General features: G+C 34.6%; 1 protein-coding gene across 1 annotated transcript; it reads left to right on the top strand.

The window, feature by feature from the left end:
- Positions 1 to 55: 55 nt before the first annotated feature.
- Positions 56 to 15,666, top strand: LOC140051915 (macrophage mannose receptor 1-like). Its single transcript, XM_072097263.1, has 12 exons — positions 56 to 62; positions 268 to 522; positions 1,031 to 1,150; positions 3,595 to 3,858; positions 8,614 to 8,727; positions 9,427 to 9,678; positions 11,882 to 11,995; positions 12,165 to 12,425; positions 12,643 to 12,759; positions 13,134 to 13,412; positions 14,251 to 14,367; positions 14,705 to 15,666. Exons 1-12 carry the CDS (start codon positions 56 to 58, stop codon positions 14,983 to 14,985), a joined length of 2,181 nt encoding a protein of 726 aa, XP_071953364.1. The 3' UTR covers positions 14,986 to 15,666.
- The last annotated feature ends 236 nt before the right edge of the window (positions 15,667 to 15,902 follow it).

Below are 15,902 nucleotides of genomic sequence, written 5' to 3' on the forward strand. Positions count from 1 at the left end.
TTTTCCTACAAAATTAATTATGTAATATTAAAATAAAAGGTGTAAAAAATTGTCTATGGATGGTATAGATATTGATGGTTATACACTTTAAATATAAATCAAAAACATGCAATTCATATCTCTGGTATCTCTGTATTTTAAAACATGCATAATATTTCATTATTACATAATGTCATAATTATAAATATAATGCTATTATTACATAATAATGTTTCAGACATATAATTCTGTAATGTTTGTCATTAAGTTATTTTATACGATTATCAGTTTGTCAAGAGGGTTGGTCATTCGCTGTTGGTCGGTGTTACAAAACTGTAAGCACGTCAGCATCGTACAACGAGGGTCAATCAATGTGTAGAGTACAAAAAGGATACTTACCAGTCGTCATAAATTATGATGAGTCTTATTACTTGGCAACTGAAGAACCTTCCTCAAGAAATAGATTGATTGGCTATAACGATCGATTAACAGAGGGTACTTTTATGTGGGACGACGAAGATAAAACAAGTACATCATATACAAGTTAGTACATCACTTTCTTTAAAAACGTTGTCTATAGTGTAATGTATTCAGTTAGTTCGGTGATACAACGTTACATGTTCGTCATATGAAACACCTATATCATAGGAATTATGCTCAGTTTGTGACACTGCATTTAACAATTTGCCGGTGATATTAAAAATAAGGCAAGAAAAAAAGACGAACATCGTTAAAGGCGGCAGTCTCGGCATCTCGATATATAAAATATATTATTACTCATCTATAAATTTAATGTTTCAGTATTTACAGTATAGTATTATAGATTCTCTTTTTAAATATTTGACCAAATAATATGGGTCAATATAATTAGTAAGAAATGCATTTAAGACGGCTTTAAGCGCGAGAGGGTGAAAGAGGCATAACAATGCCGAATGCATTAGTTATACTGGTTCACGTATTATATAACACTCCCTTCATAGCTCTTCCTGTATACGAGAACCATCGTAGGGTAAGCTAGCGAAGCTAATAACTATATAAATTAATTTTACAGGATGGGCTTCAGGTGAACCAAATGGTGGAACTGAAGATTGTACAATAATTTATAAAAGTAGCAATGCGAATTGGAATGATATTCCTTGTACAAATAATTATGTGGCAATTTGCGAAATGGGTATGTGCAGAATATGTATATATATATATATATATATATATATATATACTTTTTTTAGTACTCTTAAATGTAAATTCATTATAAACACGTATTTATTGTTAAATAGGTGAGTATACAAAACAGAATATAGGTACAAAATATAAGAAATGTTATATCGACACCGCTAAACAAACTACACAAAGACAGTGAACAATGCTTCACATTGTTGAACCAGTAAAATTTGGTTTTTTATAATATACTAAATATTATATCTATTTGGATTTTATAAACACACCTACTGTAGTGTTAATTATGTCAACAAACGACCAAACAATCCTAGGCCTATATAATACCAGTTATGTAAAAGATAAAAGATACTTTTCGACCAATGTCAGTAATGGAATTTAGACACTGGCCAAAGAAATGGAACATATTGATTAGAAAAAATTTATGGGTAATAAGGGGGTAATAATCACAGCTAAAGGAATGTAGTGAATACAGATTGGATATTTCAGTGGAAGGACGGGCGATAGGATAATAATAATAATAATAATAAATAACATTTATAAAGCGCAAGAGACAAAGGTTTCAAAGCGCTGTGTTTTCCAAGATCTGTGCAAGTAGTAGCGTGTGATTATGCTTCTCTGAAGAGATGAGTTTTGAGTTTAGTTTTAAATGTGATAACAGATTTTGATGAGCGTATTTCGAGGGGTAGAGTGTTCCAGAGTTTTGGGGCTGCGACAGCGAAAGCATGATCACCGTAAAACCGAGTTCTGGAACGGGGTCCAGGTTTTAGAAGAAGTCTGCTGGATGAACGAAGCGAAGAGTTGGTTGACGGAGTAATGATGTCACATATGTAGGCTGGAGCACATCCGTTGATGGCCTTATATGTCAGCAACAGGATTTTAAAACGAATGCGCTGATCTACAGGCAACCAGTGTAAGTCACGTAAAACGGGAGAAATATGTTCATGTCGTTTAGTGCCAGTGATAAGTCTTGCGGCGGAATTTTGGATTCGTTGAAGAGGAGACAGATAAGAAGTTGGTAGGCCGTACAGAAGCGAGTTATTACAGTCCAGACGAGATGAAACAAAAACATGAACAAGACGTTCAGTTGATGTTTTGTCAAGGTACTTACGAATCTGGCCGATCTGGTAAATTCCAAAGGAAGCACCACGGCAAACATTACGAATGTGTTCTTTTAAACCGAGGCTGTTGTCTAGTTGGACGCCTAGATTTCAGGCTGAGCTGGAGGTAGAGACACTAGTATCTCCGATATGGACCAAAGGAAATGATGATGCCTCACGGAACTTTGAATGAAAATGGATCATTTCAGTCTTGGAGTCGTTGAGCATGAGTTTATTTTGAATGGCCCATGAGCGAACATCTGCAATGCATGATTCAAGGCCGTTAACAGATTCAAAATGATGTGTAGGTTTCATGATTAAATATAGTTGAGTGTCATCTGCATAGATCATATGACGAACTTCCGGGTGGGAATCAATGATGTTGCTGAGTGGTCCAGTGTATAAGAAGAAATCGAGTGGACCTTTTACGGATCCCTGCGGTACACCCCAGGGTAGAGCGAACTCATCAGACATCGAATCACCCACAATGATTGCTTGTCTACGATTCTCAAAATATGAAATAAACCATTTCAATGCGGTTCCGCTTATGCCGTATCTTTTCTGAAGACGTTGAAATAATAAATCATGATTGATAGTGTCAAATGCGGCGGAGTAGTCGAGTAGAATAAGTACCGCTTCATTACCTTTGTCTAAAGCAAGTAGTAGATCGTTTGTAACACGTAATAAAAGCGGTTTCAGTTGAGTGGAAGCGGCGGTAGGCTGATTGGACTTTTGAAAACAAGAAATGTTCATCCATATATGCTTTTATCTGAGCAGTTGCAATTCTTTCCAAGACTTTGAAAAGGAAGGGAAGATTTGCTATTGGTCTATAATTTTGTAGGACGTTTGGATGACAGCTATTAAAATAAATAAGGACGACAGAGGAGTAGTGTACAGGTAGACGGAGAAACGAATTATTAATTATATAGGAAACTCAAAACATAGTAAAAGATGAAGCGAGTTGGGAGACGCCCTCGCTGTCTATAGTAGTTCTACTAGTAGTGGAACGCGACATGCTGACGACGACGACGACTACTACAACGACGACGATGATTATGACAGTGATGATGATGACGATGGTTTTTTATTTTTTAAAAATCTTTTATTTTATTTAAAACATATTTAGACAGGATAAAAACATATCAGGTATAGATATTGCACCTGTTTTACATATGGTCCTGTTTGATGATGATGAAGATTCATTGACGATTTATTGAACAACGCAATGTTACCTCACAATCATTGATTCAACACATAAGCTTCACCACATTGCATAACAATAATAACAGTACATTTCAATTCAGAGACCTAAAATTCTAACATTACATTTTAATCGTAGATATAACTCCTAGACAGTGGTACCCACGAGGGTACAGTATGTACCTGTTCAATACAATAAACTCCAAGTGGGGTTATGCGCAAAGTTCGTGCGAAGATGTTGGCGCGCATTTGGCTGTCGTTGGTGATGTTACCGAAAATGATTGGTTAATCGCTATAGGAAATTCCAAACGGAGTAGCAGCTATTGGTGGATAGGATACGATGACGTTAGATCAGAAGGTTCTTTTGAATGGCCCCAATCTGGAGAAGTCACTACTTATACAAGTAAGTATAACGATTCTATTGAATGGGCTATAAACGATTTAGACACATATAAAACTAATTCGATTTTGAGTTGACAATAACAATACCAACAAGGAAATAAAAATAAAAATGAGAAACATAACAATAGAAATAGCAACAGAAACTGCAATAATAGCAACAACCACAACCATATACACAATCACAGCAACAACCACGGTCAAAATACAACCAAAGTCACTATCACAGTCACAACCACAGTGACAACCACAGTGACTTTCACAGTCACAACCACAGTAACAACCACAGTCACAACCACAGTCACAACCACGGTCACAACCACAGTCATTCATTTATTCATTCTTTCTTGGAGATCCAAGAAACATTTATTATATATGGCCTTTGGCCCAAATAATATACAATGTAATACAATATTAAATAAATATCAGTTGAGTGCGTTTAAAAATTCTGTTCTACGTTTAAATGAAAAAAATAAATATTTTCCAAGTTTAACAATAAGATCAGTATTTGTGGCAGACATAAGATAAATATATTTTAATTTAGTTGGGTTGTTTGTATAAAAGGAAAACATATATTTAGTTCTAATATCTGAATAAAATGGACAAACTAAAGTGAAATGATATTCATCTTCAATTGATTGTAAAGCACATAATTTGCATAATCTTTCATTTCTATTTATACAATTCCATCTTCCTTTTTCAATTTCTAATTCTAAAATTCCTAGTCGTATCTTAGTCATAATTTGTCTATGTTTGTAATTTGTTACTTTTGTTAGATATTCTTCAATCCCAAACTTATATTTAACGTGCTTGTAATATTGGAGCTTAGAGTGTAGCCTAGTATCTTCGTAGAATTTCTGTCGTTCAATGTCTGTAAGCCTTTGTTTAAAATTTGAAATAAAAGTATATATATTATTAACCTGTTGTGAGTACCATATGTTACCAAATCCATTTATGCATAGTATTTGTTTTACGTCATTGGCCCAACATTGCTCATTTCTTTGAGCTTTTCTATATTGAAAATCATAACATTGTTTAATAAATTTGTCATTATCCATTTGGATTACTCTAAGCCAATAACGAATTATATTAATGATAATTTGAATTTGGATAGTGAATCTTCCACATTCTCCTCTCACTGCAACACTTGGTGCAGAATTACCTATTCCTAGAATGTATTTACAGAATCTTAGATGAACTTTCTCTAATACTGATATATCATTTAAACCCCATATTTCGCTACCATAAAGTAAGATTGGCATAATCTTAACATCAAATATATGGTTCCATATATTAACTTGGAGGTTACCAAAACGTCTATGGGTCAATCCTTTTAATGTGAACAAAGCCTTATTAGCTTGTTGACAATTGTATTCTTTGGCTTTATTCCAATTACCATTTGAGTTGAAAACAACTCCTAAATATTTAAAGGATTTGACAATGTCAACTGTATTTCCATTGTAATTCCATTTTTCAAATTTGTTAAGATTACCACCATTCTTAAACACCATAATATTACTCTTGTTAACATTGACAGTTACTTCCCATCTTGTACAATAGGTAGATAACTTGTTTAAAAACAGTCACTATCACAGTCCAACTACAATCACAGTCACAACCACAATCACAACCAAAGTCATAACCATAGCCACAACCACAGTCACAACTACCGTCACTTTCACAGTCACAACCACAGTCAGTATCACAGTCACAACCACAGTCCGTACCACAGTTACAACCACAGTAACAACCACAGTAACAACCACAGTCACAACCACAGTCACAACCACAGTAACAACCACAGTCACAACCACGGTCACAACCACAGTCACTATCACAGTCACTACAGTCACAACTACAATCACAGTCACAACTACAATCACAACCAAAGTCACAACCATAGCCACAACCACAGTCACAACTACCGTCACTTTCACAGTCACAACCACAGTCAGTATCACTGTCACAACCAGTCAGTACCACAGTTACTACCACAGTAACAACCACAGTCAATATCACAGTCACAACCACAGTAACAACCACAGTAACAACCACAGTCACAACCACGGTCACAACCACAGTCACTATCACAGTCACTACAGTCACTACTACAACCACAATCACAACCAAAGTCATAACCATAGCCACAACCACAGTCACAACTACCGTCACTTTCACAGTCACAACCACAGTCAGTATCACAGTCACAACCACAGTCAGTACCACAGTTACAACCACAGTAACAACCACAGTCAATATCACAGTCACAACCACAGTCAATATCACAGTCACAACCACAGTCAATATCACAGTCACAACCACAGTCAATATCACAGTCACTACAGTCACAACTACAACCACAATCACAACCAAAGTCATAACCATAGCCACAACCACAGTCACAACTACCGTCACTTTCACAGTCACAACCACAGTCAGTATCACAGTCACAACCACAGTCAGTACCACAGTTACAACCACGTAACAACCACAGTCAATATCACAGTCACGACCACAGTCAATATCACAGTCACAACCACAGTCAATATCACAGTCACAACCACAGTCAATATCACAGTCACAACCACAGTAACAACCATAGTCAATATCACAGTCACAACCACAGTCAATATCACAGTCACAACCACAGTCAATATCACAGTCACAACCACAGTCAATATCACAGTCACAACCACAGTCAATATCACAGTCACAACCACAGTCAATATCACAGTCACAACCACAGTAACAACCATAGTCAATATCACAGTCACGACCACAGTCAATATCACAGTCACAACCACAGTCAATATCACAGTCACAACCACAGTCAATATCACAGTCACAACCACAGTAACAACCATAGTCAATATCACAGTCACAACCACAGTCAATATCACAGTCACAACCACAGTCAATATCACAGTCACAACCACAGTCAATATCACAGTCACAACCACAGTAACAACCATAGTCAATATCACAGTCACAACCACAGTCAATATCACAGTAACAACCATAGTCAATATCACAGTCACAACCACAGTCAATATCACAGTCACAACCACAGTCAATATCACAGTCACAACCACAGTCAATATCACAGTCACAACCACAGTCAATATCACAGTCACAACCACAGTAACAACCATAGTCAATATCACAGTCACAACCACAGTCAATATCACAGTCACAACCACAGTCAATATCACAGTCACAACCACAGTCAATATCACAGTCACAACCACAGTCAATATCACAGTCACAACCACAGTCAATATCACAGTCACAACCACAGTAACAACCATAGTCAATATCACAGTCACGACCACAGTCAATATCACAGTCACAACCACAGTCAATATCACAGTCACAACCACAGTCAATATCACAGTCACAACCACAGTAACAACCATAGTCAATATCACAGTCACAACCACAGTCAATATCACAGTCACAACCACAGTCAATATCACAGTCACAACCACAGTAACAACCATAGTCAATATCACAGTCACGACCACAGTCAATATCACAGTCACAACCACAGTCAATATCACAGTCACAACCACAGTCAATATCACAGTCACAACCACAGTAACAACCATAGTCAATATCACAGTCACAACCACAGTCAATATCACAGTCACAACCACAGTCAATATCACAGTCACAACCACAGTCAATATCACAGTCACAACCACAGTCAATATCACAGTAACAACCATAGTCAATATCACAGTCACAACCACAGTCAATATCACAGTCACAACCACAGTCAATATCACAGTCACAACCACAGTCAATATCACAGTCACAACCACAGTCAATATCACAGTAACAACCATAGTCAATATCACAGTCACAACCACAGTCAATATCACAGTCACAACCACAGTCAATATCACAGTCACAACCACAGTCAATATCACAGTCACAACCACAGTCAATATCACAGTCACAACCACAGTCAATATCACAGTAACAACCATAGTCAATATCACAGTCACAACCACAGTCAATATCACAGTCACAACCACAGTCAATATCACAGTCACAACCACAGTCAATATCACAGTCACAACCACAGTCAATATCACAGTCACAACCACAGTCAATATCACAGTAACAACCATAGTCAATATCACAGTCACAACCACAGTCAATATCACAGTCACAACCACAGTCAATATCACAGTAACAACCACAGTCAATATCACAGTCACAACCACAGTCAATATCACAGTCACAACCACAGTCAATATCACAGTAACAACCATAGTCAATATCACAGTAACAACCATAGTCAATATCACAGTCACAACCACAGTCAATATCACAGTCACAACCACAGTCAATATCACAGTCACAACCACAGTCAATATCACAGTCACAACCACAGTCAATATCACAGTCACAACCACAGTAACAACCATAGTCACAACCACAGTCACTACAGTCACAACCACAGTCAGTACCACAGTCATATCCGTAGCAACAATAAATTATAAAGCTGTCTACACTATCAAAACTTGATGTGATGTGCCCAAATATAGTAGTGATATGCATAAATATGGTAGTGGTATGACATGATTATGTCCATATATAAGCACATCATTTCAGAGCTTGAAATCAGAATCGTTGATATAAAATTTTGAAGTTAGAATATCAATAATAATGTATCATTGGATTTCATTTACAAGATAATGTAACCATAATGTATACTGTAATTGCCATCAATAACAATTGCCTTCTTTAGATTGGGATTCGGGTGAGCCCTATGGAGATGGCGACGGAGTTACTTTAAAGTATAATACTTTAAAATGGAATGACATTACTACTGCAACTCTCTATCCATCAATATGTGAGAAAGGTAAACTCTTTCATTATTCGCACATTACTTTTGTTTACAAACACATTTAATATACATGTTCTTCCAACAAGATCAGTCTACTAATATCCAATTTACATAAACAAGCGGTAACGGTAAGCGGAAACCGCGTGCCTGTTCCACCAGCCGATTCTGCTACTGTCAAGTACCTATCTATAAAACTATAGCAAGTTATACACGTTGCTGTCTGCAGAAACGCTGTACTTTTAACACCGTACACTGTCCTGTAGCACAGTATCTGTTGACAATTTAAAATGAGATTATTACCTTAATTATTTTCTATTATAAAAAATTACTTCCTAAATATACAAACCTAACCCTCTAAATAATCTCTCTCAACTATTAAAAAAAAATGCATTTCCTTGATAGACCTCCAGCGTGTAACATTAAAGCCCTTACCACTAGACCAAACATTTCGGTTGGCAAACAGTGTTTCCGCAAGATATTTACTCTATATAGCGCCCTCTATAATATATGTACAGCATTTCTACAGACAGCAACGTGTAGTATTGGTAAATAATATAGATTTTATATATATATTTTTATATATTTTTCCACTTACCGCTTACCGTTACCGCTGTGTAGATTGGCCTTAATGGTTCACTCTTTCCACTCGCGGTGCTATGGGATACGATTTTAAAGTTTTACAGCATTTTGCATGTTTCTGGTAATTGTTCATAGGTATTGAATGGGAATACTATAATAATAAGAGGTACTTTGCGACTGACTACCGTATGACGGCTAACGACGGCGTAAATGTATGTGCAGACATTGGAGGATATCTTGCAGTAATTACTTCAAATGAAGAAAACGCGTTTCTGGTCAACATGATTGAGAAAACTCACAATAGTAAACGAAAGTTTTACATTGGATATGTGAGCGACAGCAGTGCGGTCTGGTCCTGGCCAGATTCATCTCCAAGAGGTTATTCAAGTATGTTAAGGATACATTATATATTATTTATTCCCAAAAAACATAATTGTTTTTCTTTGTCTTACTGTATCTGTACTCTATATTACTGTGTCTTAATGTCTTTTAATGTATTTTACTGTATCATAATATACCTATCTTCTGTATATTGATGCATATTGCTGTATCTTAATGTATCTTACTGTATCTTAATGTATCATACTGTATCTTAATGTATCTTACTGTATCTTACCATGTCTTAATGTATTTTGCTGTATCTTAGTTTGTCTTCGGTATATTGCTGTGACTGTACCTTAATCTTATTGTATCCTAATGTAGGCCTATCTTATTGTATCTAACTGTATCTTACTGTATCTTACCATTTCTTAATGTATTTTGCTGTATCTTATTTTGTCTTCCGTATATTGCTGTATCTTGCTGCATCTTACTGTCATCTTACTGTATCAGGATTGAACCCGGGACCTTGGTATTGGAAGGCAAGCACGTTAACCACCAAGCTACAGCTCCACTCTTACTGTATCTTACTGTATCTTACTGTATCTTAATGTATCTTACTGTATCTTAATGTATCATACTGTATCTTAATGTATCTTAATGTATCTTAATGTATCTTAATGTATCTTAATGTATCTTACTCTATCTTAATGTATCTTAATGTATCTTACTGTATCTTAATGTATCTTACTGTATCTTAATGTATCTTAATGTATCTTAATGTATCTTGCTGTATCTTAATGTATCTTAATGTATCTTAATGTATCTTGCTGTATCTTAATGCATCTTAATGTATCTTAATGTATCATACTGTATCTTAATGTATCTTGCTGTATCTTAATGTATCTTGCTGTATCTTAATGTATCTTAATGTATCTTAATGTATCTTGCTGTATCTTAATGTATCTTACTGTATCTTAATGTATCATACTGTATCTTAATGTATCTTGCTGTATCTTAATGTATCTTAATGTATCTTAATGTATCTTAATGTATCATACTGTATCTTAATGTATCTTAATGTATCTTAATGTATCTTAATGTATCTTGCTGTATCTTAATGTATCTTACTGTATCTTAATGTATCTTACTGTATCTTAATGTATCTTAATGTATCTTAATGTATCTTAATGTATCTTAATGTATCTTACTCTATCTTAATGTATCTTAATGTATCTTACTGTATCTTAATGTATCTTACTGTATCTTAATGTATCTTAATGTATCTTAATGTATCTTAATGTATCTTACTCTATCTTAATGTATCTTAATGTATCTTACTGTATCTTAATGTATCTTACTGTATCTTAATGTATCTTAATGTATCTTAATGTATCTTAATGTATCTTACTCTATCTTAATGTATCTTAATGTATCTTACTCTATCTTAATGTATCTTAATGTATCTTACTCTATCTTAATGTATCTTAATGTATCTTACTCTATCTTAATCTATCTTAATGTATCTTACTGTATCTTAATGTATCTTACTGTATCTTAATGTATCTTAATGTATCTTACTGTATCTTAATGTATCTTGCTGTATCTTAATGTATCGTACTGTATCTTAATGTATCTTGCTGTATCTTAATGTATCGTACTGTATCTTACTGTATCTTGCTGTATCTTGCCATGTCTTAATGTATTTTGTTGTATCTTACTGTATCTTAATGTATCGTACTGTATCTTATTGCATCTTACTGTATCTTACTGTATCTTGCTGTATCTTACCATGTCTTAATGTATCTTGCTATATATTACTGTATCTTGCTATATATTACTGTATCTTAATGTATCTTACTGTATCTTAATGTATCTTAATACTTGCTATATCTTACTGTATCTTTCTGTATCTTACTGTATCTTACTGTATCTTAATGTATCTTGCTATATCTTACTGTATTTTAACGTATCTTTCTGTATCTTACTGTATCTTACTGTATCTTAATGTATCTTGCTGTATCTTTCTGCATCCCAATATAATTTCCTTATCCTAATGTAGGCTTATCTTACTGTATCTCATTGTATCTTATTGTATGTTACTGTATATTGCTGTATCTTATTGTATCTTACTTTATCGTTCTTTATCTTACTGTATCTTACTGTATCTGTACCTTACTGAATCTTACTGTATATTATTACTATATTTTAATACATCTTGCTGGATCTTACTGTATTTTACTGTGTCTTAATGTATCTTACGATCTTACAGATTGGGCTGTAGGTGAAAGTAATCTGGCGTCCGCATGCGCATTACTGTCTTTATCCGATGGCCAATGGTACGACGAATCGTGTACAGGCATTTACGGAATCATATGTGAAGATGGTATGTCTAAAATGGTCAAAAGATACATTATAGACCTGTAGATCACGTTGTACAACTTGACACTAACACTAAAACTAATTTCAAAATGAAATAGTTTTTGGTGAAGGAGACAAAATTAATAGGCCTATTGTTGATATTCTTTAACTGGAGTCTTATATTTCTCTTTCAGAAATACCTTGGATTCCATGGCATGATGAGAAATATTACATAAACCCAACTCCAATGCCCTACGACAAAGCAAGAGAAACGTGCCAACAGTTAGGCGGTGATCTTGTGTCATATGACACGGTAGAAGAAGAAAAAGTTGTAGAGAGCCTTCTAGAGCGCACACTAATAATAACGTCGAAATATAAAGGTGTTTATATCGGCAACCGCAGAGAAGGCGATGTGTTTAAATGGGCACGAACTGGCACGGCTAGTACACTGTCTAGTAAGAGAAATTGCAGAAACGTTACGCCATAATTGTCTTTCTTTATCTGTTTTGGGCACATTTAATACGTGCATGATTAAACATTAACAGAAATATAAATATTATTATAATCATTATCATTGTTTTCTCGAATTAGTAGCACTAATTCAGATAGGTAGTAGTGGAATGGTAACAACTTTTGAAATAGTGAATACATCACTTTCTTCCTATCTTACAGGTTGGTGTCCAAGTGAACCATCAGGAGGAAGTGAATATTGCACAGAGTATTGGAGCGACTTGGATTGTTATTATGATATCAGTTGCTCCCACTTTAGAGCGAGTGTCTGTGAAGCTGGTAAGTGTATTCCTTATGTAGTAGACAGGAATGTAGGCCGATATCATCGCAAATCAACTGGTAAATATTCAATCAATATCAACAACGAAACCCGCCCATGCGCAGTCTTATTTCTCTAATGACTGGTATGCGTCGATAATCAATTGACAACAAGAACATGTTATTGAACAAATTGTTTTTAATTTCATCAAAATCGGACGACAGAAAGTTTATTTTCTTACGACCGTAAGATAGAAGTATTTGAGAATCTATATTATCGAATTTTTACTGTATATTTAAATTGTTGTAATTATTATTCTGTTAATAGTTAAAAGTTAATACTGTATATAAAATATCAAATAATTATTTTGGGCTTTATGCTTCATACCGTTTAGATTTAAATGCAACTACTGACACCAGCATATGGGAGCTTAGGCGATATTTGGTGGTTCCAAAAACCTTAACTTATGATGAAGCTCGTACTAACTGCAATGAGATGGGCATGGAATTGGCATCTATTACGTCACAATATGAAATGGATGTTGTTGTCGCAGCTGCACATGCGTATTCAAGCAGCAATCATTATTATTATATTGGATATAATGATATTGTAACCGAAGGAACTTATGTTTGGGGAACATCGTCTTCTGGTAGAGCACAAAACGGTTTTGAAAGTAAGTTGAAATGTGAATTCAACATTGGTCTTAAAAACACACTTAAATTTGGTTCCCACTAGAGACGCAACACAACGATGTAACGCAACGTAAGGGATTTGACCAATCACATGCGATGTATTATTATTTATTATTATTCGTAAGTAAGTAAGTAAGAACCAACCACTTTGCTCACGTACCGTTCAAGTGTACACGCGTGGTTATCGGAAAGTATTGCCTAGGATAAACTTGAACCCGATAGAGCCTTTGATAATTTAATTAGTCAGAATATTAAATTATAAGTTTGTCACTTGTGAAGTTTGTCACTTGTGACCATAAATACATTGAACGACACCCAAAATGTAAAGACCCATAGGCCACAATTAGTGGAATAACTAAGAAATAGTATTCAATAATACTAAAACTCTGTCTGCACTATCAAATTTTATGTGACAACAAATGTGATTTACCCATATATGGACATGATGATGTCATATCACTACCATATTTAAGTATATCACAACCATATATGGGCACATCACACCTTTTTTGTCAAACTAGTTTGATAGTGTAGACAGAGCTTAAGAGTGATGTGGTACTTTATTATAACATTTAATATTAGCAGCATTTAATATGAAATTTACGTTAAATGTTATCCAGATAACCTTCTTTCCATTCCATCAAATATTTGTAATCTTTCTTTCACATTCAGAGGAAAAATGGCAAAATCAGCACTGTGGTTACAAGAGTCCTTAAAACATTATAGAATATCTGATTCAAATCCCAGAAGGTAGGAAACCTTTTGCCATTTTCCCCCTGACTGTTCACATACACCCTTCATCTTTGATTTTTGTTTTAGTCTGGTCAGATTCTTCTACGTTTGATGATACTAATGATTGTGCTGTTTTGCGACCTCAGGATATGGATTGGTATTCGTATTCATGTACTTCCAACCCATACCATATTTGTGAAATAGGTAAGATTATAGACCTTCCAAAATCAATTATAATATCCTATAATCATATGATTACGACATAGCATAGCATTACTTATAATTATTAACCTTTTAATTTTTACATATTCCAATCCCCAATCCAAAGAGTATGTTGTCCCTGGAAAACATAACTCTAGTAACCAGTAGACCAAACTTAACGAAAACAATGACAAAACTGACAGGATGGAATCAAACCCAACCATTGAAAACAATACAGGCCTAACCCTTGTTTGGAAATCAACATAAATGCCATCATGTATTATTTGAATAAGGTTTATAATGTAGAAAGAATACTTAACATTATTGTCTTGTTTTAAAGAGTGGACAGAAGACTATGAATTTCAATATGAAGGAACCAGTGAAGAAGTAGATCACGATACGCAGAACACTTGCGTTCACGGACACGTATTACAAGATATTAGTGTACGAAGTATAATTGAATGCATAACAGCATGCGTAAATGACGTAGGATGCGTATCCGTAAACTATTACGTACCCGCTGATGACGTCATGAACTGTCAACTAAACGATGTTTTCAGATCTGACTACCCGGACGATGTGTTTACTCTGGTCACGTGTACTTATTATGAATTTACATAGCTTTAGAAGATGCGAATTAAAATTGGCTAAAGAAAATTTAATGGGCAGCTCGATTTAGGTCTTAATTGTCTTTTTCAGTTAGCGTTTCGATTCTAGAAATTTATCTTTTTACCAATATTATGTCGAATCGCCGTCTAGCATATAGATTTAAATAACGAATAGGCCTAAATCAACTACATTTAGGTCCCAAAGATACTTTGAGTGATCGTGTGATACGTTTCGTACACTTTGTAATCTGATATTTGTAAACTGTTGACAAAAGTGTTAAAACTTACACTGTAATAGTTCATAAGGTGATACTGTAATATTTGTAATTAAGAAATTAAGAAAACTTCATTGTACTTTATTATAATGCTATATTTATTTTGAAATGTAAATAGCTTATATATGTTAAAAGCGAATAAACATGTGTTAGGGTAATTGTGGGGTGCTGAATTCAAATCTGTTGTTTGCCCGGTTCAATATTTTAGATCTTCTCCCTAAAAATGTGAAAAACAAAATGATCGCCATTTAAAACTTATTTTGGCTTATAACTTGACTTTTAAGTGACATAGCAGGTTAAAAAGTAGGTGACCTATACCTATGTTTGTGAGGATTCCAAATATAGTGTCATTAAAGTATTCTATTTCAGCCACTATGTTGAAATCTAAGATGGCCCACATTTTAAACGTATTTTTGTTAAATAAAAAATAAGTCCAGGCTTAAAAGCAATTGGTAACAGGCTTCTGAATATGAAATAATAACAGATGATTTAATTTTATTTCGCTGTAAATATATACAAATAATGAATGTTTATGAGTTGGATGGTTGAGAATATTCCATGAATCGAAAGGACGTAGACCCAACGAAAGCGAGTTGACCTATGAAAGTTCGAATAATCCATTACTTGTTATACGTTGCGCTTACTTACGTTGCGC

This window comes from Antedon mediterranea, chromosome 6, assembly GCF_964355755.1.
Source record: "Antedon mediterranea chromosome 6, ecAntMedi1.1, whole genome shotgun sequence".
Lineage (NCBI taxonomy): Eukaryota > Metazoa > Echinodermata > Crinoidea > Comatulida > Antedonidae > Antedon > Antedon mediterranea.